This window comes from Patagioenas fasciata, chromosome 1 (assembly GCF_037038585.1).
Source record: "Patagioenas fasciata isolate bPatFas1 chromosome 1, bPatFas1.hap1, whole genome shotgun sequence".
Classification (NCBI taxonomy): Eukaryota; Metazoa; Chordata; class Aves; order Columbiformes; family Columbidae; genus Patagioenas; species Patagioenas fasciata.
The window spans coordinates 186,584,311-186,612,172 of NC_092520.1; the positions used below are offsets into that span (position 1 = coordinate 186,584,311).

The window sequence follows — 27,862 nt, forward strand, 5'->3', positions numbered from 1 at the left end:
ACCAGCTTGCTAAGTGGTGAAAAAAAATAACAAAGTGAAAGGTATTAGTAATTTAAGCTGATAATTCTCATTTCTATGAAACTAAGAATAATCCTCCGAAAATTCTCAGTAAGCTCTGTTGCAATTTCAAGCTAAAGAACCTCTCTGAAACAAGCTGTACAGAAAAAAAAAATCCATGTAATTCAAGAGGAAGCACAGAAATTTGGAAAGTGATCAAGGCATAAACAAAAACATGAAATGGAAATGAGCATCCAAACCAGCAAAATATATTTAAGTAATGTCACAAACACACAGACAAAAAAACCACCCCTATTTACAGATCTAAAATCAGTATGTCCAGTAAAAATTGTCCCACAGAAAGGTATTCATAAACAAGAAAATTCACCCAGTCACATTGTTTACTGCTGGCAACAGAGATGCTTTACAGCTAGCATAGCATTCATTAGGCCTTTGCAAAATAAAGGGAAAGCTTAGTGAAGGTGAAGAAATTTTTTATAGGAAAATCTTGAACTGAAGGCTGGACAACAACAATCACAAGACATACAAAGCATAAGCAACTGCAAATAGGTAACTCTGGTAGTGCAAAAATGAAGAAGAATGGCTTTTTTCCCCAATACTTGTTCAGAGGAAAACACTCGTGAATTTGCAGTTTGAATTCCTTTTAGAGACTTAACATTTGTAGGACCTAGTGCACTTGCATGTTTCAGCAAGGTTGATACTATACTGAAGGTGAATGAAACAAAGTCAACATAAAATTACTGTTGTGATATAAATTTATAACAACCTTTGTAACAAAATGCCTGAATATACAGTACAGAGACAAGCCTCTAAAAAAAGGTTTGGATTTTCTCCACCAGACAATTAATTCCTAAGCATGTTACCACTAAAGAAAACCAACTTGTACATAACTGATAGCATATGTAACGTTCTTTGGAATGAGATTTAAATTTTTCTTTCAGGTATTTCCCACACAGGGAAGAGCCGAGGGGAATCCCTTGCTCCTCATTGCCCCTAGGAGCACCAGGAGCCAGGCAAAAACACCTGGGAACAGGGGTGATGGGAGGACACCTTGGTATTCGTTGGTGTAGAAGCAGAGAATTAATACTGTTGAATTCCTGTGGCTCATCATCCCACACCCTGGGTTTTACCGTGTTCTGAAACACACAAGACAGTCTCTTTGTCCAAAAAGGCCTCAGAGGTTTGAATGGCTGTAAACATTTCTTTTAGTTTAAATCAGCATTTTTACCATGCCCTTGCTGTTTAAAAAAAATAAGAATATCAAAAGTGGGAATATGTTAGCTCTTGTTAAAACTATTTCAAATTCAGAAAACTAGAATTCTTTAATTGAGAAAACATAAAAAAAATCTGCAAACACGTGATTAGTTTTGCATGTAATCTTTCTGTTGTATTTTTAGCTGACTCTCTATCTAACTTTCAGCAAACTTCTGAAGATCACCCAGTCTATCCTAGAGAAGATCTAACTAAGCTTGAAACCATTTAACAAACAAGAAGCCAAAGATGAGCACCAACTCTTGTGTTTGTTCTGCTTGCCACTGCCACGCAGAGCAGACACTCCACTTGAGGCTGCTCACAGTTCCAGGACAGCGTGGGGGTCCCACTTCTCCTGTTCCCCTTATGTACAAAGATACAGGTGATGTCCACTAAAATGTAACAGTAGCAGGGACAGAGTAAGATTTACCCATTATAATTAATGGGAAGTGTTATGGTTGATAGTGAAAGTTTTTCCAAACCAGAAAGGACTGACTTCTTGACTTTCCAATGTTCACAGGGTGACTATCAGGTATTACAGTGTTGCTTTATGCGGACTTCGTTAAAAATTTCTAGTGCTCATGTTGGAACAGTTTAGGATGTCATCAAAGGAATTTTTCCTGAAATAGCAGTCAAAATAATGGTGATTTTACAAACCAAACTATTGTCTTTCTGCAGTCTTTTTTCTTTCTACTCAAGGGTTGTTGGCCAGAAATGGCTGGAAATCACTTCTGCAGAGCAGGCAGAGCTGCTTTTCTGCAACTTAACAGATGCTCATTCAGCCTGACTTCAAGTATCCAATTTATGTGCTTGAACAAGGAGCTTATGTACCCAGCCCAGGCTCCAGAGGATGACTTAGAACAGAAGTGTTCTAAGATCATTCAACAGACACAAGGGATGTGTCTGCTTCGCCTTTAGCATATGAAAGCAAAAACAAATCTAAGAGGCACAATCACAGGAAAATTCATTCTAAAACAGAGATCGAATCTTCCTTTGGAAATATTTATTCATCTTTGTTAATGAGAAGTGGAGCACTTCAAGTCACTAGCTTTCAGACATCTGAATTTAAATGAGATGACTCCTACCTCAGGCTCCCATGTTATGAACTTAAGTTGGATACCTGAAGTTAGATGCTGTGATTATCCTGTCCATAGCGAAAACAGCCACCTCTTAAATTCCTGACTGAGCTGCAATCACAGCACTTATTTAGAGAAGACCCAGTGCAACTGAGTTGTGGTTGGATGTCTCATCTCATCATCTCATCTCCTATTTCTTTATCCCCTTTTCACTTTACAGACGGGGATGAAGAAAAGCAAAGCGGGCTGGGGGTGGTGTCTGGCCAAACAAAGTTCTGTAATACACACTAATGAAGAAATTTGGTGGCTGCCATTTGTAAATCCTACAAAATCATCATTTTGAAGTTGGTGGGTGCAAATTACTCTGGCTATTGCAGATCTCATAACTTATTCACAAATTTCATTTTCAGGAGTTACTAATGAGTTTAGTGTTAGCAGATTCTCTAACTGAGCTGGCTAAAAAGTTCAAATGGAATTAGAAAGAAACCTTGATGGCAAAGACTTGAAGAGTCTTTTCAGTTTTTTAAATACAAAAATTAATAAGTTATATTTTAGACAAATATCAGCTAATGCCTAACATTTTTACTAAAATACTGATGGAAACAGAAAAAAAGTAGAAATCTAGATCTACTGGACTGCACACACAAATGCAAAAAATCCACCACAAATTCTACTGTCTTAACCACTTAGTTGTTTCACTCCTTATTTTCTGCACTTGAGAAAATGAGATCAGAAAGCTATATGGCTGCTCTGGCTCAAGGGGAAAGACCGGGGCAGGATTTCTGGAGTCCCATCCAGCTCTGTAAGTCGAAGGATTAAGATCACGAGAGAGCAGAGTTGTGGCTGAGAGAACAGAGTTCAAGAATACTCAGGATTCACTCCTGTCCTAAGGGAACAATCTGTTCTTTCTAAGTAACTTCACTTGTGGGTTTAATAGATAATGTACTCATTGGTCCAGTCCTGTACTCAGCATTTTACAGAGTCAAGGTCTTAGGTACAACAATGACCAGAAAAACATGGAAGCAAGGCAATGCTTGTATTTCTGGTTTTCATCTGTAGATTATTTTCTTTGTTAAATTCCTTGGGTTTTGAGTTTGTTGTGGTTTTTTTTGGTGTGTTTTTTGTTTGTTTGGTTGGTTTTTTAGGGTAGGTTTTCAAAATACAGACTAGGAAGAGCCTGGAATAGACAGAAGTACTCTAACAGGTGAGAGAAAAACTCTCAGTGCACTTTTTATTCCATATATGCAGTAACTACTGGGAATATTTAGACCAAAAAAAAAGGGGTCACCAGCAAGATATTGAATTTTGAAAGTAACACTGAATGTTTTTAAAACTGTACTCCACAAAATGTTGTCGCAACAGCATCAGAACATTAGAGGGTTGTCTGATTCCCTTGTTTTCTGTGGCAATTTTCTGTGGCAAATTTCCACTGATTGCAGTAGAGGCACTGAGGCAGGGGCTGAAGTTGTAAAAACAAATAAAGGTTCTTAGTAGCTGCTTACCCACAATGGCTATTCATTCTCTCTTTTTTTTTTTTTTGGCTCAGCACTGTTTTATAATACCCTTGATCCCACCATATGATTTCTAGGACATATATATTAATTTGCATATTAGCTTAGTTCTTTTCCTGCATTTGAACCTTACAGTGGACATATGGCAAATACACCTGCTATAACAGAAGCTGTTGTCCATCAAACTGGTGACTCTGAATGAAGACTGCTTTAAGTAATGTGTATAAGCATGTGATCTGTTTCCAAAATGCATGGTCATATTAAATAAGTCTCTTACATGTGTACATACAGGCCGGTAACAAAATTTTATAGTCCTACCCTCTCCTGCTCAAGATTGCAGTTTCTAACTGTTGCATATACTGTAGCTGCTCAAAGAGCTGAATAAAGTGAGTGTAGCAGATTTTTTCAGAGAAAAATAGTCACATAAAAAGTTGTAAGTACAGTAAAGTGAGAAAGCTCCCAGAGCTCTCACTTAATTTCCTCTTTGGTTCGTAATTAGGATTTGACGAGTTTGAAACCCTGTCCTGTGTCCAGCACTGTGGGAAGAAACCAACTCATTTTGAATCTTCTCAAGCACCTAAAGCATGCTTTACAGACCCAGAACAGATTGAGACCACAAAACCAGTTTGCCAAATGTACTAATGGGTAGGTGACACGTGGGAAGTACATCATCCAGTGTTTGGCAACATCGCTTCCCGTTGGCAGATGCAAAGTGTAGTCGCTCCAGCGCTTTGACACACCGTACACCGCTTTCACCGTGCGGCCCTTTTCGGACCAGCTGATGTTGTTGTCGGGGTTACAGTTGTACTCAACCCATTGCCTGGTGAAGTCACCGAGCTGTGGAGGGTCTGCTTCCTCTATGTCCACAACCCTGGCCATTTCTGCCCCTTGCACAGCAACATATTGGTCATTTACTTTTCTTACTTCTTTAACCCAAGGCTGAGAGTTCTCACAGTCCAAAACGATGATGAGTCGAGAACAAACAGTGCCGTTTTTTTCTCTCCACCACTCCAGAAGCGTGTCAAGTCGTAAAGCATCACCTCCTGCCACAAGGGAAAAATATTTATCATTAGCAGAAAGAAACAGAAACCTCTGTGGAACTTTGACCGAAGGTTCCAGCAATCCCTTATTTTAAGAACCTGGACAGAGATAACAGAAGTTTTCAGCTGGTCCTCCCTGCCTGTAGACGTTGCAGATCTCCAGAGGGAAATTAACTGATTCCACCTGACTTGCTGTGGCAGATGATGCTGTCAACTCACCCTTGATTAGAAAAAAAAAAAAAGAACCAAACAAAAAAGTAATTCCCTCACAGGGTGAAAGAAATTACAGCCTGTTGAAGAAACCTGGAAATAGCTAAACAAGGGAAGAAAACCCAAAATACAGTTTATTTTGTACTAAATTCTTAATAATCTTAAGGGAGAAAAGGACTCTTTTAAATATGTTTTTATTAATATTAAAAATGACTCCTCTTTTAAAGAAAGGAGAGGACTTTTGAACACAGAATCACAGAATGGTTGGGGTTGGAAGGGGCCTCTGGAGATTACCTAGTCCAACTGTCCCTGCTAAAGCAGGTTCACGTAGAGTAGATCTCACAGGAATGTGTCCAGGTGGGTTTTGAATGTCTCCAGAGAAGGAGACTCCACAACCTCCCTGGGCAGCCTGTTCCAGGGCTCTGGCACCCTCAAAGTAAAGAAGTTTCTTCTGATATTCAGATGGAACCTCCTGTGCTTCAGCCTGTGCCCATTGCCCCTCATCCTATTGTTGGGCACCACTGAAAGGAGTCAGGTCCCATCCTCTTGACATCCACCCTTGAGACACTTATAAGCATTGATGAGATCCCCTCTCAGCCTTCTCTTCTCCAGGCTGAAGAGACCCAGCTCTCTCAGTCTCTCTTCATAAGAAAGGTGCTCCAGACCGCTAATCACCTTCGTAGCCCACCGCTACTCCAACACATAATACATGCAAACTATTTCTAAGCACAATGAGGAAGCCACCTACAAGCACGAGCATTGCTTTGACTTGAAAAATTCATGTAACCAGAAATGTAGAGGTTCACTCTATAGACACAGCTGTTTTCAGAGCTTCAAGAAAATTAAAAATAGTTATGGATTTACAGCTCATCGAAATAAAAATTTCATAGGAATTTTTCTACAGTATTTCCTTCCGTTCAGAAAACACTTGCAATTAGTGTCCAGCTTCTCATGTTCCATCTCAACTCTTGCTCCAACAATGCTCTAAAAGAGCAGATTGTAATTAAAGTTACGTTCAGTGGGGAGTCCTGCTTAAGTGTAATGGATACTGCAGGATCTAGGTAGCTTTGAAAAGCAGACCACTGCCTAAGGAAACATCTTACAAACAAGGGAATAAATCTCCATTGGCTGCACAGTGACAATGTGAAGAACTGATACCTCTAGGTGTTGGCAAGTTAGAGCTATGAAACAGACTTACAACAAAAACACTCTAGTTGGAAATTGTCAACTTAAAGGAAGAAAGATGATTTACAGATGAAAAGTAGAAAAATGTGATTTAAAATAACTGCATTTTAATTCCACAGTGATTTTCATTGTGGAATATAAGTACAATAAGCAGTATTAGTAGGAATTTTACTGCACAGATGAATCTCAAACAAAATAGCTGCATATTTCAGCACTCACATTTCTACCTAAAAGGGATGACAAAAAAGTCCTTCAACTTAATAGTTCAGAGTTAAAGCTTTGAGTAAGCTATCACATTTAAAGTAAATGCAAAATTACTGGGCTACAACTTTCTCAAAAAAGTACAAACCTGAAAAATTTTTAAAAAGCATCAAAGAAAATCTGAAGTATATACAAACCTACAGTAATTGTCTTGGTATATGCTCCCCAAATTGCTGTAGTTCAGTGTAGTTACAGCAGAGACTTGCACAGAAGCAGTTCCCCTTTTCTAGGTAAGCCTTCTGTGTCAATACACATTAAAAATTTCTTTATTTATTCATATTTTAAGGGCTTACAAATAAACTTTGTTTTAGTGTTAACTATGCAGGGGTACAGGTGATTTCAAAACAGTGCTGGATAGAACTGCCCAAAGAAAACCCCCCCATCTTTCATAAGCACACATAAACACGTGCTCAGCTTCTCAAACACACGGAGCCATTGGCCAGCATAAGATTTAGGCCCTAGGACATGTAAGAAATCCGTGTGTCTGGCCACAAGTGCCTCTTCGGCAGTTTTTGCAGGCCGTTCAGCTGACAGTTTCAGCAACAGAGACAATGCTTCACTAGCCCAGCACTCACCTTTGCCTTCACTCAGAGAACACAACCTCCCTGCTCATCCGATTGCTCATACTTGTGCATGACTCGTTAACAGTTTCTTTTACACAACACTGTGTTACATCTCAGCTTCCAAAAACAGAGAAACATCATTAATGATCTAATAAATCCAGTAAGCCTCCTTTAAAAGGTGTCATTAGAGAGCAAAGACTACACTGGTACTGCTGTACCATATCACAGCATAAACCCACAGTGAGATACAGCTTTTCCTATTAGATCCCAATGCTATGTTTCATTGTAGCCATCTATCTCCATCTCCTCCAGAGGTCGGAGGACAGTACACAACTGATGACCAAATGTTCCATATCTCATGAAATGCCACTATCCAATACATGCGGTAAAAGTTCACAATCAAGCAGCCTTCATTGTTTCAGTTTATACTCCAAGTTACACTCAGGAGCAGCGCTATGTGGGAGGAGTATCAGGTTACACTCCATGATTTATCTAAAATTAGTCACAAAAAAGAATGCAAGACATGTGACAGCTGCCTGTTCCTCTCGTTTAAGTGAATAAACATATCTCCAAGCAGAAGCTGAAGATGTGCTTGGAAAGAAAACTAAAAGGAGTTTTGAAAGAAGGCTGACCACAGCCGCATTTACACAATGGACCTTTTGCACAGAAATTTTTTTTTTTAATGGTTACCTTGGCTCTTATCCTAAAGGTGAAGACACAGTTTAATTTAGGCTACAGCTACCTGAATGGGTACACAGAGACCTGAACTTCCCTGTCACACTTCAGGCAGGCCAGATACAAGCCAGGGGCTGAAGCTGTCCAATTTTGGCAGGGACATTTGGCTCTATAAACACTGGTAGGCTAATTGTGCCTTGGCTGCTCACTGGAGCATTAAACTGGCCCTTTATCTAGGGGTTTGTAGTCTTGAGGCTACACTGTGCCCACAGTGACTCCCGAACTCTAGGATGCCAGCAAACCATAGCTGTTTCCAGGAGACAAGGTTTGCTGTAAGTTTGAAGACCTAATTTTCTAGTGTGCATTGTACACCTGCCTCCTATTTCTTTCATTGATTCTATCTTTTACAAAAGAGTACATCTTAAGGCCAGGAATGCCATCCTTCCTGACTGCCTGACGCAGTGGCAGAGAACACTGTATAATTCACTCTGTCACATCCAGGGAATGAGAAAATATTATGCTTGTTCATTACGGTGAACAAATAATTCTCAAAACACAAGGGAAATCTGCCTTTAGAGAAGTAGCGGGTCATCTCCACTTGACTCTTCTGGATTAAAAAAAGTGATCTTTAACTTGTTGACTTATAAGGGGACTACGAAATCATGTTTAAACTTGTAAGCATACATTTGAGGTCAACAATATTTACAGAATTGTGAGATCAAGTGTAACATTAGTTAGTTGCAAAAGGGTTTTTATCAAAGTGACTAAACACTAAAATGACACAGAAGTTCATGAAGTAACATAGCTGACTGTCATACAGAGCAAGGTAAGGAAAAAGCTGCTTCTTTACAAGTTAACTGCATACAAAAGGGGCTTCTGCATTTCTCCATTCTCTCCATGAGCAGCGGCAGTCATACTGCAACCCTGCCTATTTTGATGATTCCTTTAGCCCTTGCATCTCTGAAGAGCCATGCTCTGTACATCACCCTTTCCTTTCTTCCTTCCCTGTCAGGAGCTTGTATGAACCTGTTGTCCAAAGACTGGTGGTTCTTCACCATTCTGGACTAGCAGATAACACATGTGACGAAAACTTCCAAGTTTTGCAATACAGTATGATTTTTAAAGAAATCCACTTGGAAAGTGTATTAATACCAAAACTATTAATAAAAAAAAAACCAAACCAGTTACCTGCCAGTGCCCATTCACCAGTGCCATGTGAGTGACCGCTGTAATATAATATGTAGGTGTCATGTCTGGGTCCATCTGCTGTCCGAAGCTCAAGAAAAGACTTGATCTTGGAATGAAGGGTATCAAAGGTCAGTCCGCTTGTAGAGTAGTCGCAACCATATGTCTCAATCATGTGATATGCAAAAAATCTTTGGATGGCATTTAGCATGCCAGTAGACCTCAGATTTAACTCTTGTACATGCTCAGGTGGAAGAAGAGTTGGCTGGCCATCAGGACTAAAGAGAAGAAAAACAGCTATGATCATGATTTATAATTATTTCATGCTTAGTGGACTTCAAGTAATTGGTGATTTTTTTTCCCTGTGCACATTTTCTCTGTTATGAAGTAGCACTGTTCTAAATTCAAATTAATTTGAAATGTACAGTTTATAAAAAATTTGAAATACTGTGTTTGAGTGAGGGACCACTGTCTCCCTCTCCCATCCGTCACACTTCACTTCAAAGCGTAGTCCTTACACAACCCCATGCTATTCTGTCTGCTGCAAGACAAAGGGAGCATGAGAGGGGAGCTGGGATGTGAACATGCTGGGTGGGATTCTACCATTTCATTAAGGCCCACTGAGAGAGCGCTGCCTTCAGACACACAACTGGAAGGAAGCGCAGAGAGAATGAGTGTTAGGCTGCACAAAACATCATGCAGACTCGTTTAAAACAACAGACTATAGAGAAATCCAAGTACACATTTTGCTCAGATATTTTGAATTAATTTCTCTCTGTTCCAAACTAGCCATTATTCAACACACTACTCAAGCAAATACAGTAATCTGTACTTGTGTGTGCTGTTCAGGTGCTGATCTTTCAGCGCAAGAAATACGTTTCAGATGATGGTATTCACCACTTAGAAAATGAAAGTTCTAAGAAAATGGCAAACTAGACCTGGAACAAACCACATATATACAGATGTGCGTGTGTGCGTATAGATACATGTCTCTGTGTGTCTACATATTTATATGAATATTCATACATAATAAAAGAGTCCCTGGGTTCCCAGGGTAACTGATAAATTTTATGGATGAAAATATGGAGATGGTCTTACTCTACTAATACAAAATATGACTTTATAATGTATATTGCTGTATCTATGTATGTATTCTCCATGTATTTTGTTTGCAAGGCAGTGTGTAAAGCTACCTGCTTTCATTTTCAGTCTAATTAAATTTTGCACCTCCTCACTTCCCTAATGCCTTCATGAAGGCTAATGTTCCGCTACTACTGTTACACTGAATACACCAGCATTACTGTTGGTCTTAGCAAGTGAAGAGTGGGCCCATTCCTGAAACAGTCAAGCTTTGTTAATAAGGAAGTTTAGTTCTGTCAGGTCCTAAACAGTCACTCAAGAGTATCTCATTCACTCAGAAATTAGAGGGACCTGCCGCAGCCAGAATAATATAATACAATGAAAGAATTAACTTATTGCCATGGAAACAAAAATAATTTCTATTGTAATGTAAATTTTGAAAATTCTTTTTTTTATCCCTAACAATAATTGACCACATAGATTTTTTTTTAAAAGAGTGTGCAGCTGAAGACCCTAGATTGAAGCTCAGAAAATTTGTTTTTACAGTATTTTACACTACTTAAAATACAGTGATCTAAGATCAGCACATTACCTTCTGTTTCTTTGCCTGTTAATTTTTTTTGCTATCCACTGAATCCATTACATACACTGCAAGCCGGGCAGTTTTCACAAATTTGGCAGTCATATTTTTAAGCCTCTCATTTCAACTTACCATTCTGTTTCTATTGTAACTCAAATACATAACTTACATAGTTCTTGTTTATCATTTACAAAAAAAATGTGTACACAATTTTAATTATATGGCTAAAGTAGTATTCACAAGTTTAAGGCTTATAAGAAGATGGGCAAATATTAATAGTACAATCCTTCCACCCCCAAGCATTTCTTATATGCTAACATTCATATTGGAACAGAAAACACCCAAAAATTCACAATACCAATAACTGACACATAGTCCACTTTCAAATCTATTTGCAATGTCCTTTAAATGTAGACACGAGCTCATTTAATATAATTCAAAATTGGTTTAAACTGTTCTGTTTGGTTTATTAAATCTGCTGTAAAATATCTGCACTCGGCCAAATGCCTCAATGCTCCTTTGCACAAGGTATGGACTGTTGTATCTGCCTATGCATGATTGATGTGTAAAACATTCACTGGCTTTCTAAAAGCAATTAAATGCATATAAGAAGGTGTAGTTGGAGTTGCTAATTCTTTTTGGAAGGTAATGAAAATGATAAATAAAAAAATCTATTATTGAAATTTGTATTTAATTATTGAAAACTACAAGCAACTGTACTGCATTGTCTCTATAAACCAACAGTAAACTTACACTACTGTGAAGCTGAAATACGTGGTAACTATACCTGCAAAAGTTTGTGGGAATCACAACAGCATACCCGACACATGTTCCTCCCAAGCAGTTTCCCAGCTCATGGAAAAGCCCATGAGCCATGGACTCCAGAGGTAAAACGATGAGAAATGCACTCATGAAAATCCCATTGGTTGACTGCAAAGAAAACAGAGAGATTCAGGTATTGCATGAAAAATCCTTCCTATCTGTTGGTTATGGTTTTATGAATAATCCCCTGTGTCTGACCAAACATTACTAGGTCCTGAAACATGCAAGTTATTACACGTAATGTATGCTTATTTTTCCATATATTACATAGTGAAGTACTCTACAGACAAATAAAAGGCTTGGGAGAAGGTAAGCTGGTGAACAGCAATCACTCTTCTGAAATGAATGCATTTGAAAACACTAACAGCACAGGACTTAGGTTTAAAAGCCCTGATCATAGCTTAGATTTACCTATTTAAGCAGGAAAATCAGTAAAGAACACCACAGAATACTAGGTACTTAGCATCAGATGATAGTGTACTATACTTCGCCATTAAAGATATAGATGTAACTCTTCTTGCTTTTTAACACAGAGAGTTTTTTAAATATTCTTTGTGGAATACTACGTATCACACAGAAGATGACTTGTGGGCATATTTATGAACATTACTGCAACTAAAGAAGGGACATCCACTACAGGACTTGGTATCATTCACACAGCTAACACCTTACATTGAGCTTTCCTGTTTCATGGGTGAAAAGCAGTTTTGGAAAAGATTACACTCACTGATACACAGACGATTTATATTAAAAAAGAAGTTTCAAAAGTTAAGTCTCAACCGCTAGTACTACTAAAATAAAAATGGACTTCTGAAATGCCTTCTGTCAGTGAGAGGCAGAACTGATAGAGATTCATTTTAATTATTTTAATATGATCTGAATGGGTTTAATGAGGCATTACATGCTTTAGGAAAGGTAGAAACAGTATTATAATATATAATTAACCAAGAACTTTATTACCCATGGTGCAGTTATAAATGTTTGTTATGTAGCAAAGGAAATAAATTCATAGCTACAGATTTCTGTCTTAAGGAGAGTCCTGTGGCTTCTGACTACATCTAAGTTTTATTTGACCTCTTTGCATAAGTTTACTATATATACTTTTTTTCTTTAAATCTGAATATTGTTTTATTGTTTAACACTCAGTGATTTGATGTGAACTGGCAGCTCAGCTTAACCCACAGACAACGCTAATAATAATTTAGAAAGTAAATGATACTGAAAATATTACACCTAAACTAACTCAGTTCTTTTTGGCACATGGCACTAACTCAACCATATTCAATTTTAAACACAAAAACGTTACATGACTTAGTCTGAAAGAACAATTTTACCCCTCGGATGTGCTTCCTGCCCTATGAAGAACAGTGTTTGCTACCTGTCCCTGTTTTAAAGTGTCCCATTATACTTCTGACAGAAGATTTTCACCTATGTGTCCTCGAAATAGTGACAGCGATACTTTTAACCACAAATAAACACCAGAATCTGATATTAACTGATAACTAACAGAAAGCATTATTAACCAATAGCCCTATTCTCAAATAACTGGTAACTGATACCATTATTCTCAAATTTCAACACCTGAAGCCACTATAAAACTATATCCAGCTCCTCCTATGCTTTACATAATTAATGACAAATGAACAGTTTATTTATTTAGCTTCTAGCTCTCAAGGACATGAGGACATGACATTGAGCAGATGTTAAATCATTATAGAACAACCACGAAGAGCTTCCCTTATCACAGAAGAGCAATTAATATGCTCAACGACTTGGTAACATTCAAGCTACAAAACTGGTTGGGATGTACATGTCCATCAACAGGTGATAAAGCCAGTGTTCATACTGCAATCTGATTTCATGTGCTGCAATGTAGTTTGATGTTTTGCTGCTAATAATTTGAAGTTACAAGGAGCAACGTGTACCTGTGAAGCACTCTTATATCAGGGGAGGTTCACAATCACTTTTATGTACATAATTTTCTCCCCCATCTCAGGAGGTACTTTGCATCATTGCAGACAGACGCCCTTCCCGCCTCAGTCTTGCCTGTACCCAGAGGCTCAGGATCAATGAGCACACAGAATGTATTTAAGACGACTACAGAGAGGCATTTGCATAATGATTCTCGAGTTTTGTGTCAAAGAATAAAAATTTTCAGAATAATCTTCCTCAAATCCATACAATTACCTGAAATCAACAAACGACAGGAAAGCTTAAAACAGTGTAACAATTATGCTGCAACCTCAACTTGTTTTCTGGTCAATAACGAGAAAAAAAGTCCTGAAACTAAGACAATATAATTTCTGATTCAAATGCATCAGCAGAAACTGCTTGGTTTTGTTGCTCAGTTTCCCAAATGCATTCTGAAAATGAAAAGGACTCAGAGCAGCAGCAATAAGAATTTATAAAGGTTTTGTTAGCTTTTGTTCAATAGAAACCTTGTAAAATATAAGACATTGATGAAATAGAACTCTCTAGTTAAAATAGTTACAAGATTTGGAGACTTACTTTTGCAACTGTAGACACCAGAAAGATAACTTGATTTGAAAAAAAAACCAACCAAAGCAAACCACCAACAACAAAACCAAACAAATCAGGAAGACTTGGATCCTGCAGAAATGGAAGGGCTCGTCTGGAAGAGCTTCCTATTCATGATCAGTTTAGTTTGAGGATTTTCTCAATCTTGGAAAGATTGAACACATGGACTGGGAAGTATTAGAATGCATTTTTATGATTAATTCAGGTTTTCAATAATATATAAATACGACACAAATAAACATGACTTTTCTTAGATCTTGTTAGAGCAAATTGCTCTTAGATTGCATTACTGTTTTGATCACAGTTGACATATTACAAAACAAAAAACATACTTGCCCATATAAACTACAGCTATCGTAATATCCTAAAGAACACTACGTTATTACTTTAAATGAAATTTTTTGTAGTAGTTTTCTTACAACATACCATTTTACTCTAAACATTCCCTGTATTTCCCTAACCCCCCCAAAAAACCAAGTTATTAAGCCTATAGTGTTCTGCAACAACAGAACTTGACAAAGATGGATGGTTTTCAAGAAATTTCTGATCTAGTTTGACTTCTAAAAAAAAAAAAAAACAAACTACATTTAACTGTAAAAACACTCCTACTAATATCAAGATAGTGACAAGAAAGTTCACAAGTACTCATGAGATCCTATGTAGGATCCTACATAGAAACTCTAAGGATCACCTCAGTAATCCATCTTGCTCTGCATCCTACCAAATACCAAAGAGGAATGGGAAATGTGCTCTATAATGTAATCAATCAACTCAGCTCCATCTGAAGTTTCAACTCCATCTTCATGTAACGGTCATTTTATGCTACAGAGTAGGAAATTATTGCTAGTATGGATAATTACATGTATTCACATCTGTCTTACATAAAGACTTGCTGTCAGCACTTTTTCAACAGTTTTAGATTACATATATCAGTAAAAAATACAAGAATGTTTAATGATGTTTAGAGCAGCCCTATAGTAAGGTAACTAAATATTTTTAATTCAGCTCTGCAAAAAAAAAAAAAAAAAAAAAGGCTGGTGGCATTTTATAATACCTAAACTATAGGAACTGGAAATAACAAAAAATACCATATAAATTAGTTGGCAATTTCCGTAAATCCGAAGATAGGTCCCTCTTTTAAGCTAACAGCCAGGTGGAGAGCGTCAGCGCTTTACTAAACCCTAAAGATTTGATGACTGGTCCTTAATGGAGCAGATGGCCACAGATGCACAGGCAGAGCCAGAAAGGGATTTTGTTCTTTCATCTGTTCAACCCATTTTCATTCTGGTTTTGAGTGCACTGGCCACCTCAGCCTGCAGCACATCCCTGCACTCTAAGTGTCCATTGATTCTAGACAGATTGCTCAAAAAGCAAATGGAAGCCAGGGACCACCTCGGCAAATCCACTGAAACCATGAGAAGCCATTTTTTATCTTAATCTTTAGGGTTTTTTCACCTTTGTCTGTCTTCTTTATAAATAAATATTTAGGAAATACACAGTGTGTCCTCATCTCAAATAAAAGACTTGACAGACAATAAAGGCGGGTGAGGTTCACTAGTTGTATTATCTTTCCACTTTTTTTAGCTTTTCAAGCAATGTTCATTGCTAGATGTAACTGTTAAAACACCAGAAGAATTTAGAGGTGTTTTACAGTCAAGATATATCATTTTATGTCCATGGATAGGACAGCTCCAGTTCCAAGGAGTAAACCACTGTTGGAAGTGGAATGATTCTGGAACTGTATTTAACAATGGAGCATTGCTGATGTGACTGATGAAAATAATGAGGAAGAAAAGAAATAAGAAACATTAGTTTAAATTGGAAGCCAGTTACAAAGACCTACATAAAAGCCATTCTGATTAAAACAGAAATAAATTCCTAAATGGATGCCAACTAAGATGGTCACAGAATCACCAAATGGAGGAGGTGGGTCCTGGTCTAACCCACTATTCAAGCAGGGCCACCTACACCAGGATGCCTGGATTATATGTGACAAACCAACACCTGAGGAGGCTTACAAGATGTCTTTGCATATTTCTAAGCAAAAATTCTGCCCTGCTTTCCATTATCCAAGTTGAATAATATTTACCTATTTTTACTACCTCAATGATGGAGAAGGCTCAGGAGAAAAAGGATACTGTGACAACTAATCTACAAATATTTGATGGACACCTTATTCCAAATGAAGACAAGATATGTGCATTACAGGTAACAAGAAGCCTAAGGACAAAATTTGTAAAGTTACAATGCAGATAAACTACAGAGGAAACAGTCTTACAACAAATTATTGAATAATAGTCTCTGGAGAACAATAAATAATCCATTACTTCTAAATATTAAAACAGCACTGCGAAATGTAGAAAACAGTTTGCAGAAAATAGTCATCACATTCACTGGCAGATGGATTTAATGTGTTATATTTCCCATCCCCGACTCATGATTTAACCGTGGGAAAGACTGTACTCTAGTCTGTGTGCACTTGTCTCAGCAAAACCAAAAGCGGTTGTCAATTTAAAAGTATACTAAGTGGATTTAAACTAAAAGAGGGGAGATTCAGGCTAGACAGGAGAAAGAAATTTTTTACAATGAGGGTGGTAAAACCCTGGCCCAGGTTGCTCAGAGATGTGGCAGATGCCCCATCCCTGGAGACATTCAAGACCAGGCTGAACTGGGCTCTGAGCAACCTGATCCAGTTGCAGAAGTCCCTGCTCATAGGAGGCGGGTTGGACCGGATGACCTTTGAAGGTCTCTTCCAACCCAAACTATTCCATGATTCTATTCCATGATTTCTGATTTTTTTTTTAATATAAAAATCTGAATTCTGAAATTAATGAGACTTTGACAGGAAGCTTAACACACAAATCAGATGCTTTAGACTAGCAACGAATACTTCCTTTCTCTTGTCACCAGAGATGCCCATCAGGACCTGAGGCCTCTGGAAGCAGTGGTGACAGCAGGAAGATGCTGCCACGGTGGATGTGAGCGACAGCCCGGCACAGCCCGCAGGATCCCGCCAGACGGGCAGGAGCCAAGGAGGGTTGAGCAGAGAGGAAGATGGGCAGCAAAAATAAACACGATAGTGGGCGAGTTTGAGAAGAAATGATGAGCGGTGAGCAAGGGGGATTTAGGATCCAGCTTAAGAGATGAAAAAACAGCAGGGAAAGAGGGAATAAAGGTATTGCAAAAGAAATTGAACAGAGAAGTCTATGAACAGGGAGACAAAGATATACAAGTAAAGTTGTCAAGGAACGGAAAAACGGACAGGGAGGAAAAGAAAGGGGTGAACTAAAGATGATCAGAAAGGTAAGAGAGAAAAATAAAAACAAACAAGGAGTGGCATGGCTATTTGAGAAAATAGGGAGAGGCTAGAGGGTGCAGCAGGGTCTCTGAGGAAAACAATACACCACCACAAAAAAAGCGCCAACAAACTAAACTGGACAATCAAAGCCTGAGGACCGAATTAAAAATGAAAGTCAGGAAGAAAAGCAGGGGAAAATTAAGGAGGAAGACTGGATACGATTTGCCCTCAAAGAAGTTGTTTAAGCTGTGATGTTAACAAAAGCACATGCATGTAAATATAGATGTTACTTACAAAACTTCTTACTTTTCAAAAAATACTCATGGTTTTAGAGAAGTTCAAAACAGCCATCATATTCAATTTTATTAAGGCATTGTAAATTGAGCTTTCAAGAAACACTAGGCAATCGCATCACAATAAACACTGCAAAATCACTAACTCTCCCCAAAACAAGAAAATACTTATACGTACAATAAACTAACATTTCTTCCATGAGTAATTCAAGTTCAATAGTACTGTCCATTTAAGTACAAGAACTCAAGCATATAATCATATGATTATTTTACTAACCCATAAAATTCACTAAAACCAAGAATAATGTACTGAAAGTACTTCATTCTGTTACTTTACCTGTCTCTGACATAGTTCATTTTTCTCTTGGTAATATTAAATACAGGTCTGCCAGGGATAATAATTCTCTTTCGCTCGTAATTTAGAAAACCTGTAGTTACCTTGGCAAAGAGCACTTAACAGAAATCTGATTTCAAGTTACTGCGAAAAAGAGTCCTCCAAGCATTTCTGAGATCTTTGCTTGCAAATTTCAAGACCTTGATCAGAAATTTTTCATCATTTGATTGGCTTCTGAAAGAAGTAATGCCTGAGTCATTTGCATCACTTCTGCTGTATCTTGTCCCATTCAAGGGTCTAATTATGGGCAGGCACGTGAGTCATTGCTGAAATGAGTAAGTTGGAGTTAAAGAGTCTATTGATCTGACTGAAATTACTCACACAACATAAAGGCAGGTGCAGAACACTTCCTTCAGATTTTGCAAGGAAAACGTTAATGCATTTCTACTGACAAGGCAAGGTGTCTTTCCAGCTAAAGCAGGGATTATTCTCAGCAGTAGACCATGGCCAAACTGAAGCATGCCCCACTGAAAAGCTGTTACTCCATTTTTGAATGCAACCAGCTTTAACAAATTACTTTCACATCTCTCATGCTTCCTGAGCTCAACCTCCAGGTTCAGACAGACCTGAAAATTCTGCTTTTCACATTTAAAGCTTGATCTGTTGGAGGGAGATTCTGCTTTCTGGAGCCACAGTTCTTCCCAAGCACATACTGAAGTACCAGGAATGGAGACTTTCAACCCTTGGCTTATTACAAGGGCTAAGATCCCCTTAAAAAAAAGTCCTTGGCTAAAAGGACCTTCAGCCTCAACAGTTCTGCAGGAGTCACAAAACCACCATGCATGCAACAGCAAGTTGACTGACCTCACTTTAAAAGCCTTTCCACAAAAGGAGATTTGATATTTTTCTGGCAATCGTAATCAAGTAGGATACTTCTAGCTACCAATTAGCAGACAACTGTCTCTTTAGGTCTTGACCTTTCATACACTTGAGATTTATATGATGCACAGATATTACAGTTATTAAAAACGTTAAAAGGGCATATATAACGTGCCTGTAACTAAGTTTTCCATGACACAGCACCACTCCCCCTCCATTACCCCATTTCTGTCTCTAACCTAACACACTCAGCTGAGCTAAACCTTTTATATGCCAGGGATAATTATTTATAGCTGACTGTTCGGAAGCATCTTTCCAAGGCTCAGGTTTTGAGCCAATTCTATTCATTATATAGGAGGTCAAATCACAGACCATGAAGTGATTTTAAGCCACCTCTCTTATCAAATGCAGTATCATTAAATAAGCTTCCAGCACATCTTCAGAGTGAGGAAAGGTATGAAAAAAAATATGCTTCACCATCCAGGTGACACTTCACAGATTTCAAATATAATTAGCACTTACTAAAATGACTACACAAATCTCAAACTGAAGCTGGAAAGACTGCAAATTGTTGATCTTACACATGCAAAAAATGTTCTACATAATTTTTAAAAGAACAAACACAGCTTCAGGAACTGCTGACTGAGCAACACTCGGCATTCCTATGAGAATGTAAGGAAAAAAATACATTGAAAATGTCAGTTAAAAAAATGCAATAATAAAAGATGTAAGAGTGGCTGTATTAGGCTGCGCCAAAGTCCATCTAGAAGAACGCCCGGTCTCCAAAGAGGCCAAATGGATGCCTAGGAAAGACTGTAAGGACAGACTAAGCACATGGTTCCTGAGTACTCCAACCACTGTTGGCTCAAGGACCTCCTGAGTCAGACAGTTTCCACACAGTATGTAAACCTCAGTGAACTCGTCCAGCTTTCTCCTGAGCCTCTGCCACCGCTGGGCACTCCCCAATAACCACCCCAGAGCTGACCTGGCGCTGCATGAGGAGCTATTCCCACTTGTTTGGCTCTAACCTGCTTCTTGCCAACTTGATTTTCCTCAACCTTTGCACTGGAACTGATCATCTACTGCCTCTTTATGTTCTCCACATCACACATAATATTTTATATGTTTATCATATTTGCACTTAGTTTTCTCTTTTCCAGACAAGCATCCTTGTTTATTCATTCCCTTCACGTAAACTGTTTCATGTCTATAATGAATTTCATCGTCCTTCTCTGAACCTTCGCTTTTCTCATCTGTAGGATGGCAAGTAAGAATTGCATAGTTACTCAAAATACACAAGTTATGAATTTATACAATGCCATAATGATACCTCCAGTCCTTTACTAATTATTCCCAATATTTAATTTGCCTTTTTTGACCACCACTAAACAGTAAGCTGATGTTTTGATGGAAAGGCATCTAACACAGCCCTAAGATCCCTTTCTACCACATACTGATGTCACCAGATTTTTTCTGTCGCAAAGTTTTCTTAAACCCAAACAAAACCCTGAAACCCCAATCCAGTAAGTATTTAGCGACAACTAATACTTTTTAAAGAGGAAAGGCAGAGAGCATTCTCTGATTTGTCTCTTTAACTGTTACAAAACATATAAATCACCATAAGAAAAACACATATTCACTGGCGAAGCTTATTTTCTGCATTACTGTTGAGCTTGTTAGGCTTCCTGAAACAGCAGACTCAAAAATTCAGCAAAAGATTCTGAAGTAGAGTCTTGATACCTTGAATCCCCTCTACAAAGAAAAAACATTAGGTTCCTTAAATCTCTCCTAAAAAAAAGACAAATGCCCTGTAAGAGGGTAACTTGTGTGCTCATGCATCATCACTTTCTTCTAATTATTTTGAAACTTGGCACTATCCAGAAAAATACAGAAAAGGCCAGAGTTTTCTGTAATCACCGTAATAAATTATACGCCCATTTACTAAATTATGTTCTGGCCAGATCTGATAAAGTATTTCATTTTCTGACAACAGATGAAATAGGCAGAGTGATCTGCAAGGCAAACATCACATCATCTTCTGAAGTAAAAACTACTTTAGCTGGAGACAACTGCCTTCATCATCTCACTGATTACTATAAATAAATTATGAAAGAAACATAAATATAGTAAGAGAAATGTAAATGTAATTATCTACTTAAACCGAACTATTATAATGAAAACCTGAATTTCCTGACACGTAAAAGTATTTGGTCTGATGCCTTTCACTTTTGCCACTACAATTACTACTTTTCCCACAGAACAGGCAAATATGCAACCCATCAGAAGAAGTTATGAGCAACAGCTTATCTTATCTACACACAGGATGCTAGAAACTGAAATCAATCAATAACAAATACTAAGATTTCAGACACATTTCCAATTTGCTTCTTGTGAACAGTCCTGCACAAGTCATTCCACAGCACAACCGCACTTCTACAGATTTACAGATGACTGAAAATGAACAGGTATGCAACAGCTGGAGTTCTTTTGGGGCAGAGGACAGAGACAGAAAAAAATTACAATGAATTATCAATGTGACAAAAAAAAAAGAAGATGGGTGAGAATCCAATCCTCCTTGCTCACACAGCCGGCCTGCAGTAAGGAAGCAGTGTGACTTTAAGAACTGGTCTTTCAGAGGACACACCATGCAGTACATAACCAGATTCAAAAATAAGACTCTTAGAGCACATGCTATACCAATAATTTACCAGTTAATCAGTTGATCTCTAACTCTACATTAATGGTTAAATGCAAAGCAAAGTTACTGGAAAAGCACATTCTTAAAACATGAATTTGATTTGATTCAATTAAAACAGTCCATAAGAAAAGCCCTCAATATGGCATTCATTACTAGGGTTTAACATTATGATTTACTTTCAAAACAAATTTTATGGCACAATTAATTCAAAAGCAAAATGATTTCATAAGGAGGTAAACTTAAAATACTTGGCACACTCTCGCCCTGGAAGTATTAACTCTTCCCATTCAGCATAATGAAGCTACTGACTTCCAGCTGCCTCAGTAGGCCACAGCCAAGGCAGCACAAGTGTTAAATTTGAAGAGCACGCTGGTGAAACCAAGGGTTCCAACACTGAATTGCTGAGCCACAGCACACCATCAAGTGTCCCAGGAATTTTGAAGTGCAAACAATTCTCAGGAGCATTCTCAAGAGAGAGATGAAGATAAAACAATTATCATTTACCTGCCAAGAAACAGCTCCCAAAACAGCAGTTGCGACAAGGCTGAAAAATACTAGCCGTTCCGAAATTAAGCAGAAGTGACGCATTCCTTTAGATGCCATAACTCTGTCAAGGCTGTTGTTTTCTGCACGGTGGGTATAGTATACCTTGTGACAGTCATTCAGTTTTGTGTGAAACCCCCAAAGAGTTATAAAAAAAATTACATGACAGATCATCCAGAAAATTCCAAAAATAGAAAACCCAGGTATCACAAAATACCAGAGATCCAAATCACGGAGTTTAAAGGCTGCAAGAATGAAAAAGATTAGTTCAATGACTCCAACTGAGATGACAGAAAGCCTTCTGCAAATTTTACCACGGTACAAGTAGGGCTTCCATCGTTCAGTTACTGAAAGTCCACTGAAGTAAACATCAAGAAGCGGATCTGAAATCAGGGAGCTGAAGAAACATGCCAAGGCAAAGGGGTTCGTGGGGATTTGCAATGATGGAAAAAAAAGTAAGGATGCAATGGCTCCAAAAATTGCCAAATTTGGAATTGCCAAAAAAGACTTCATACGTAAGTCAATAATCAACATGGCCAAAGCGATGACCAGCAGAATAATACTCATAGTTCTTTCTACCAGCATAGTTGTGCTGGCAATTGCAAATCCAACTAGCTCCAAAACTTCAATTGTTGTCAGCAGAGTTGGTCGATGATGGACGCAACCACAAATCCGCTCGACAAGTGCACATAATATCCTTAAAACAATGGCAGAGAGGAGCAAATATTTAGTAGCTTCTTCTTTCACATCTGTTTTGAAGGCAGAATTGTTTAGAAAACAGAGAAGGCCAAGCAGAAAACCAAACCAAAGATTGGAGAGACTCAAACTTGCTGTTTCCATTGAGAAATAGTAGTACAGTATGCTGGCAATTCCAAGAACAAAAAGCCCCAAAATAAATATTACCAAAATCAGTGCATCTGCCCTTTTTTCCCATCTGACATAAAGGCCCATGCAAATGGCAACCAGTACGTTGATTCTGGCAAGATAACCAAGGTATCTGACTGATGAGTGCATGTTCACTTCTCTGTTTGCTTCTTCCAGCTTTGTCATTGCTGCATAGAGACAATGACTAACACAGTAACGCAGTGACCTACACATGTAAACTGCAGTTACGGGGTTTTACCCACTTGATTGAAAGTAAATATTTGGGTTTCATCCAATAAATGCAATGCGATCACCGCCTCCTGTAATATCATTTCAGTAACAGTAGTTCAGAATCGCTGAAGTCCTGGAAGAAGAATTTAAAAAGTTTTAGTGGCAAACAATTAATTTTCATCATACACAGCATAAAACACAACACATCCTTTCTCATCAAGGAGTTTAGCATCTAAATTAAAAAACACATTATAAAGACCGAGTAAGAGTGTTGTTAAAGGTAATTCAAATGGGGGTCATTATTAAACCAATATAAAATGGGTTCTGCATAAAGCTTATTTCATAATTTGGATACAAGAAAAAGTTAAACCAAACCTGGCCTGTGCAGTTTTTCCACAAAACCCATCCATTATGTATCTATATTAGACATCTATGGTATCCAAAATACTGCTATGATATACATTATCTTCTGAAATAATTTAATACTGGTTTAAAACATTGTTTTACGTCACCATTACATTAAGTAAGTTCTCACTTTATACTGAACCTTTTCAATATGCTTTGAAAGACTTTTTAGTAGTCAAATAGCTACATGATTTACAAAAATAACTTCTTAACCAGTTAACAGGCTTAACCCGCAGTAGTTAATGAAAAAGGGTATTATCATTATCACAGTTTCACAGGAGTAGACACAAAGATGTATCAACTGATCTAGCTACATTTTCAGAGACTTTTCTTAATGTAACCTTTAATTTTCACCCCTCCAAACCCACTTCCCCATACCACCACCCCCCCCCCCCCAAAAAAAAAGAATAAAAGAAACAAAATGATCAGGACAAATATTATATTCAGAACATAAGCGGCTCCTACTCTGATCCTTTTAACCACCCTGCTTTTCTTAGTAAGACAGTACAGGAACAGATAGTAGTATTTCTAGGAGAATTTTGTAAGTAAAGGTGGCCAGGCATATTTCACTGGAGATCATCAGTGTTTTATGGGATAAGCTTCTTCCTGGTCTTGAAACACAAGGGCCACTGTAATCCTATTGGGTGTTTCATCTTACAGAGTTTACACATAAACAATACTACTAATTGCTATAATTAGGAAAAAACATTAAGGAAATTCTATTTCCATGAAAATCTCACTTTCACTGTATTTATGTACTTTTCTACTTATCACAAAGTTATCGGGGCAGAGTTCAGAGCTCTCTAGTTAAAGGCAAAACAGACTGATCCTTTGAAGTCACAACCCTGCTCTGTATGCAAAATGTGTTACTAGCGACAAATTGATAAGAATTACTCAGAGAACAAGCTTTCTGTGAAATTACATATAAAGAGAGCCATATGTACCTCTGATTTTTGATCTTTCTGTGCCTAGAAACTCTAAACCCAGAGTCACTGAATTAATAAAACAGAGCCTATACCTCCAGAGAAAATAAAGCAGAAACCAACAAGTAGATCAAAAGAAAGTACAGAAACAAGAAAATCAGCATCAATATTTTTTTCATCTCTGATTTTCTACAGAAGTGTCACAAATTATGAAGAGACCCAGAACAACCAGTTGTCCAAATTTCCTTAGTTAAAACTTACTGAAATTCTGTGTAGTATTTATATTTAACTTTTGCTTTTAAAGTTATTAATGAAAAGTTTACCTAAGACTATGATTACACAGGTCAGTCATGGGCAGAGTCCCCAACATATGTACCCTCTGTAATTTTTTAAGTAATTACCTAACTGCCCATCTTAGAGAGACTTTCGAAGAGTTACTGGTATGAGAGAGCAGTCAATGTATCAAGAAAACTCTGAGCTAGATTACAGTTTACTGCTTTTATTCGTAATGCTCAGGGAAGTATGAAGGGACGTCTTGACTGAAACTCAAAGCTGAGACTTTATACTCTCTTGATTTTTAAATTCTCAATTTTTAAAGCAATAAACAACAACAGAAAAAGTGAATTGACTGATTTGCCTATAAGCTTTGGCTGATTTGAGGACCGACATTCAGTGTAAAACCAGCTTGAGTAACCGGTGTCAAGAGAAATTAGGCCTAAGAAATCCTGGTTTTAAAATTACGTAAGTTTTGTATCTTCAAATTATGTTAAATACCTAACAATGCTGCAGATAATACTTGGAAGAACTCACATTAAAAATCTGTTTAATTGAAATAGAATACATACCATATATTTAAAGCAAATGGTTATTATATTACACCATTGCAAGTTAAAGTTATTTGTACTTCAACTGTGCATTTTCATTGTACTCATTATTATTGTTTTATACATATAAACTTAATTCTGAGTTGCCTGGATGCTTAAGATCTTTTAATATTTCTCCTCTCACTTGTTAACAGACTTCCTGAGCTTACTGAATTATTTGGTATACTGCTTCTTATGGAACTTGCTGAGCAACTGCCTATACCAAAGTTGCTTAGTGTAAGTAAGTTCGTTTAGCACAACTTCTGCAAGCTGTGAACCTTGAAACTTTCTGCTTCAGTACGTAGGAAAACCCTCAGAGTCTCCACGCTAGAAGATAAGGGGAGCTGTGTCCCTGGAGATAAGTGAAGGAACAGAATGGCATCTAAAAGAAAGCAAAACAGAAGAATGTTTCGGTTTGGCAGGAAGTTATTTTTCTCCAGCTGCAGGTGCAAAATAGAAACTGAATGTCAGAACTCTGACTGACAGGCTGCCTGATTAAAATGAAGAGAACCAATAAGAACGGGAAGACCCCAGACTGTAATTTTGCAATTGGTCCGGAGTGGGGCCCACACTTGGCAGGTGGGAGCTTGGATTGTGGGGGTATCATTGTCCAAGTTTTGGCTGGGGGTTCCTCTTCAGGAGGCACGCAGCTCAAGCTGCTCTACGCTGTACCTTGCAAATAAACTATTTACTTTAAGAAGAATTTCTGGAATCCATGACTGAGTATCTGTGGCAAGAAACCTGGGGAAAGAAGCTTCCTTAAGAGCGGGCAAGCAGCCACTCTCATAGAAAACTACTCTGACTGGTTCAACTCACGCCAAGTGGGGTTTTGCTGTTACCGCAGCACAAGAACCACAAAAGAGAAGGTCCTGCCGCTGCCGCCCCATGTGCTGCACTGGGTGCCGGGACGGGGAACACACCTGTTCCAGTGGAAAGACACGAAGTCTGCTCGAGTACCAGGTATTCGCAAAAGGGCAGCTCTGATTGTGAATGTAACTTTCTCTTCCTGATCTTTCAGGCAATTAGCAAAAAGGTGCACTTCTAAACTGCACTGTTACTTGCTAGTATTTTCTAACCAAAACACAGGGTCAACTTTTGGGTGATGAGAGGAAAAGGCAGCACTTTCATGATTAACGTATCCCATTATGCAGCTATTACCAAATAAATATAACACAGCAATTAAGACAATTTTAACAGGAAATGTCAGTATCTGATTTATTCCTTAAAACATAGGTATTCGTTACTAATTCCTGTAAAGACTTTGCCTGTTCAGGCAAAGACTTCAAAATCAGGGGGTGGGGAGGTGTTGTATTTGTTTTTTAAACTAATAGCCTTAGTGTTTCAGTTAGCGACATCTGAGTTATGTATCTGAGCAAATCACATTTAGATCCAAACCAAACAGGATGCATATACCCAGAAACATTTGTCAAGTTTTGCAAACACAATTTTAAGCAAAACTTGGTGTCTAACTATAGATTTAGAGACTAAACTGTCCAAGAGTTTTTCCATACATAAAGGAACAGAACTGCCCAAGTAGCTTTTACTGTAATTTGTCTAAGAAAATAGAAAAAGAACAAAAACCCGAAGATGGTTCAGTAGTTTAACTGCAGCTGAATAAATATCTCTGTGAGGCCTATCTAAAGCACTAGACACTCCTTCCTTCTCTTGCACTAAACTGGAAGTATGAATTTTTTTTTAAAAAAAGATGCAACTCCATGAGACTTTGAAAACAAAAAGTCTAATTTAGCTAACGCGTTAATACAGTGGGCTTAAACCTTCGATGAACCACTCTTGTCAGTTTTCAGACGTTCCCAGCGGTGATGCCGGTTACCGGTGCCAGACAACCGGCGGGCAGCCGCCCGAGGCATCCGCCCGGCCGGGAAAGTTTTAATGCCGGCGCTGGGCTCCGCGGCACGGGCGCTGCAGCCGCGGCTCTGCGGGATAACGCCGCTCACCGCGGGGTCCCGGCCGGGGCAGCTGCTCCGCACAGAGGCCCCCGCCCCGCCCGGGCCTGAGCGGGGAGGCCGCGGCCCGCCAGGCCCCCGGCTCCATTCGTCCCCGCCTCGCCGTGGGGACGGAGCAAGTCCGGCCCAAGCCCCGAGGGGCCGCGGGTCCCCGTGGTGCCCCCCGCCCGCGAGAGGTGGCCCCGGCCCGCACTCACCTCAACAGGCGTCCCCGAAACTTCCCGCCCCCCGCGCAGCGCCGCCGCCATGTTGAGGCCGAGCGAGGCGCCGCGGCTACGGGCCGCGCCGAGGCTCAAACGCCACCCGTCCGGCGAGGCCCGGGGCGCTGCCGGAGCCGGACCCGTAACGGGGCGTTCGGCTGGACGGTGCCTGCGCCCAGGGGCCGCCCGTCAGAATGGGGACAGCTGCCCACGGCGGGGAAGGGGGTGGCTGCCCCCCGCCCGGGCTCGGGTAACCTCTGCCCAAGAACTCCGCGCATTTAGCGGGAATAAGAGTTTTTGTAGCAGAAACAGTGTTTGTATTTCAAAATACAAACTGGCAGCGGCTGGATACTCGGACATCTCAACTCTGAC

General features: G+C 38.8%; 1 protein-coding gene across 2 annotated transcripts; it reads right to left on the reverse strand.

The window, feature by feature from the left end:
• Positions 1-244: 244 nt before the first annotated feature.
• TMEM168 (transmembrane protein 168) lies at positions 245-27,608 on the reverse strand. Of its 2 annotated transcripts, none has more exons than XM_065835614.2 (5): positions 27,488-27,608; positions 22,002-23,268; positions 11,423-11,565; positions 8,979-9,253; positions 245-4,899 (listed from the first exon to the last, which is right to left on the reverse strand). In XM_065835614.2, the coding sequence occupies exons 2-5, from the start codon at positions 23,136-23,138 to the stop codon at positions 4,352-4,354; spliced, it is 2,103 nt and encodes a 700-aa protein (XP_065691686.1). In that variant the 5' UTR covers positions 23,139-23,268; positions 27,488-27,608; the 3' UTR covers positions 245-4,351. The 2 variants fall into 2 exon arrangements, with proteins under 2 accessions (XP_065691686.1, XP_071659407.1); XM_071803306.1 differs by lacking the exon at positions 27,488-27,608 and adding an exon at positions 25,309-25,399.
• Between the last annotated feature and the right edge of the window lie 254 nt (positions 27,609-27,862).

What these genes read in the sequence shown, in the direction of transcription:
- TMEM168 (XM_065835614.2), bottom strand. Translation starts at nt 23,138, where the DNA reads ATGTGTAGGTCACTGCGTTACTGTGTTAGTCATTGTCTCTATGCAGCA. An exon ending in ATTCCCACAAACTTTTGCAG is followed by an intron (nt 9,254 to 11,422) that starts GTATAGTTACCA and finishes TCTTCTCTTTAG; the next exon opens with TCCTGATGGCCAGCCAACTC. An exon ending in TGGTGAATGGGCACTGGCAG is followed by an intron (nt 4,900 to 8,978) that starts GTAACTGGTTTG and finishes CCCTTGTGGCAG; the next exon opens with GAGGTGATGCTTTACGACTT.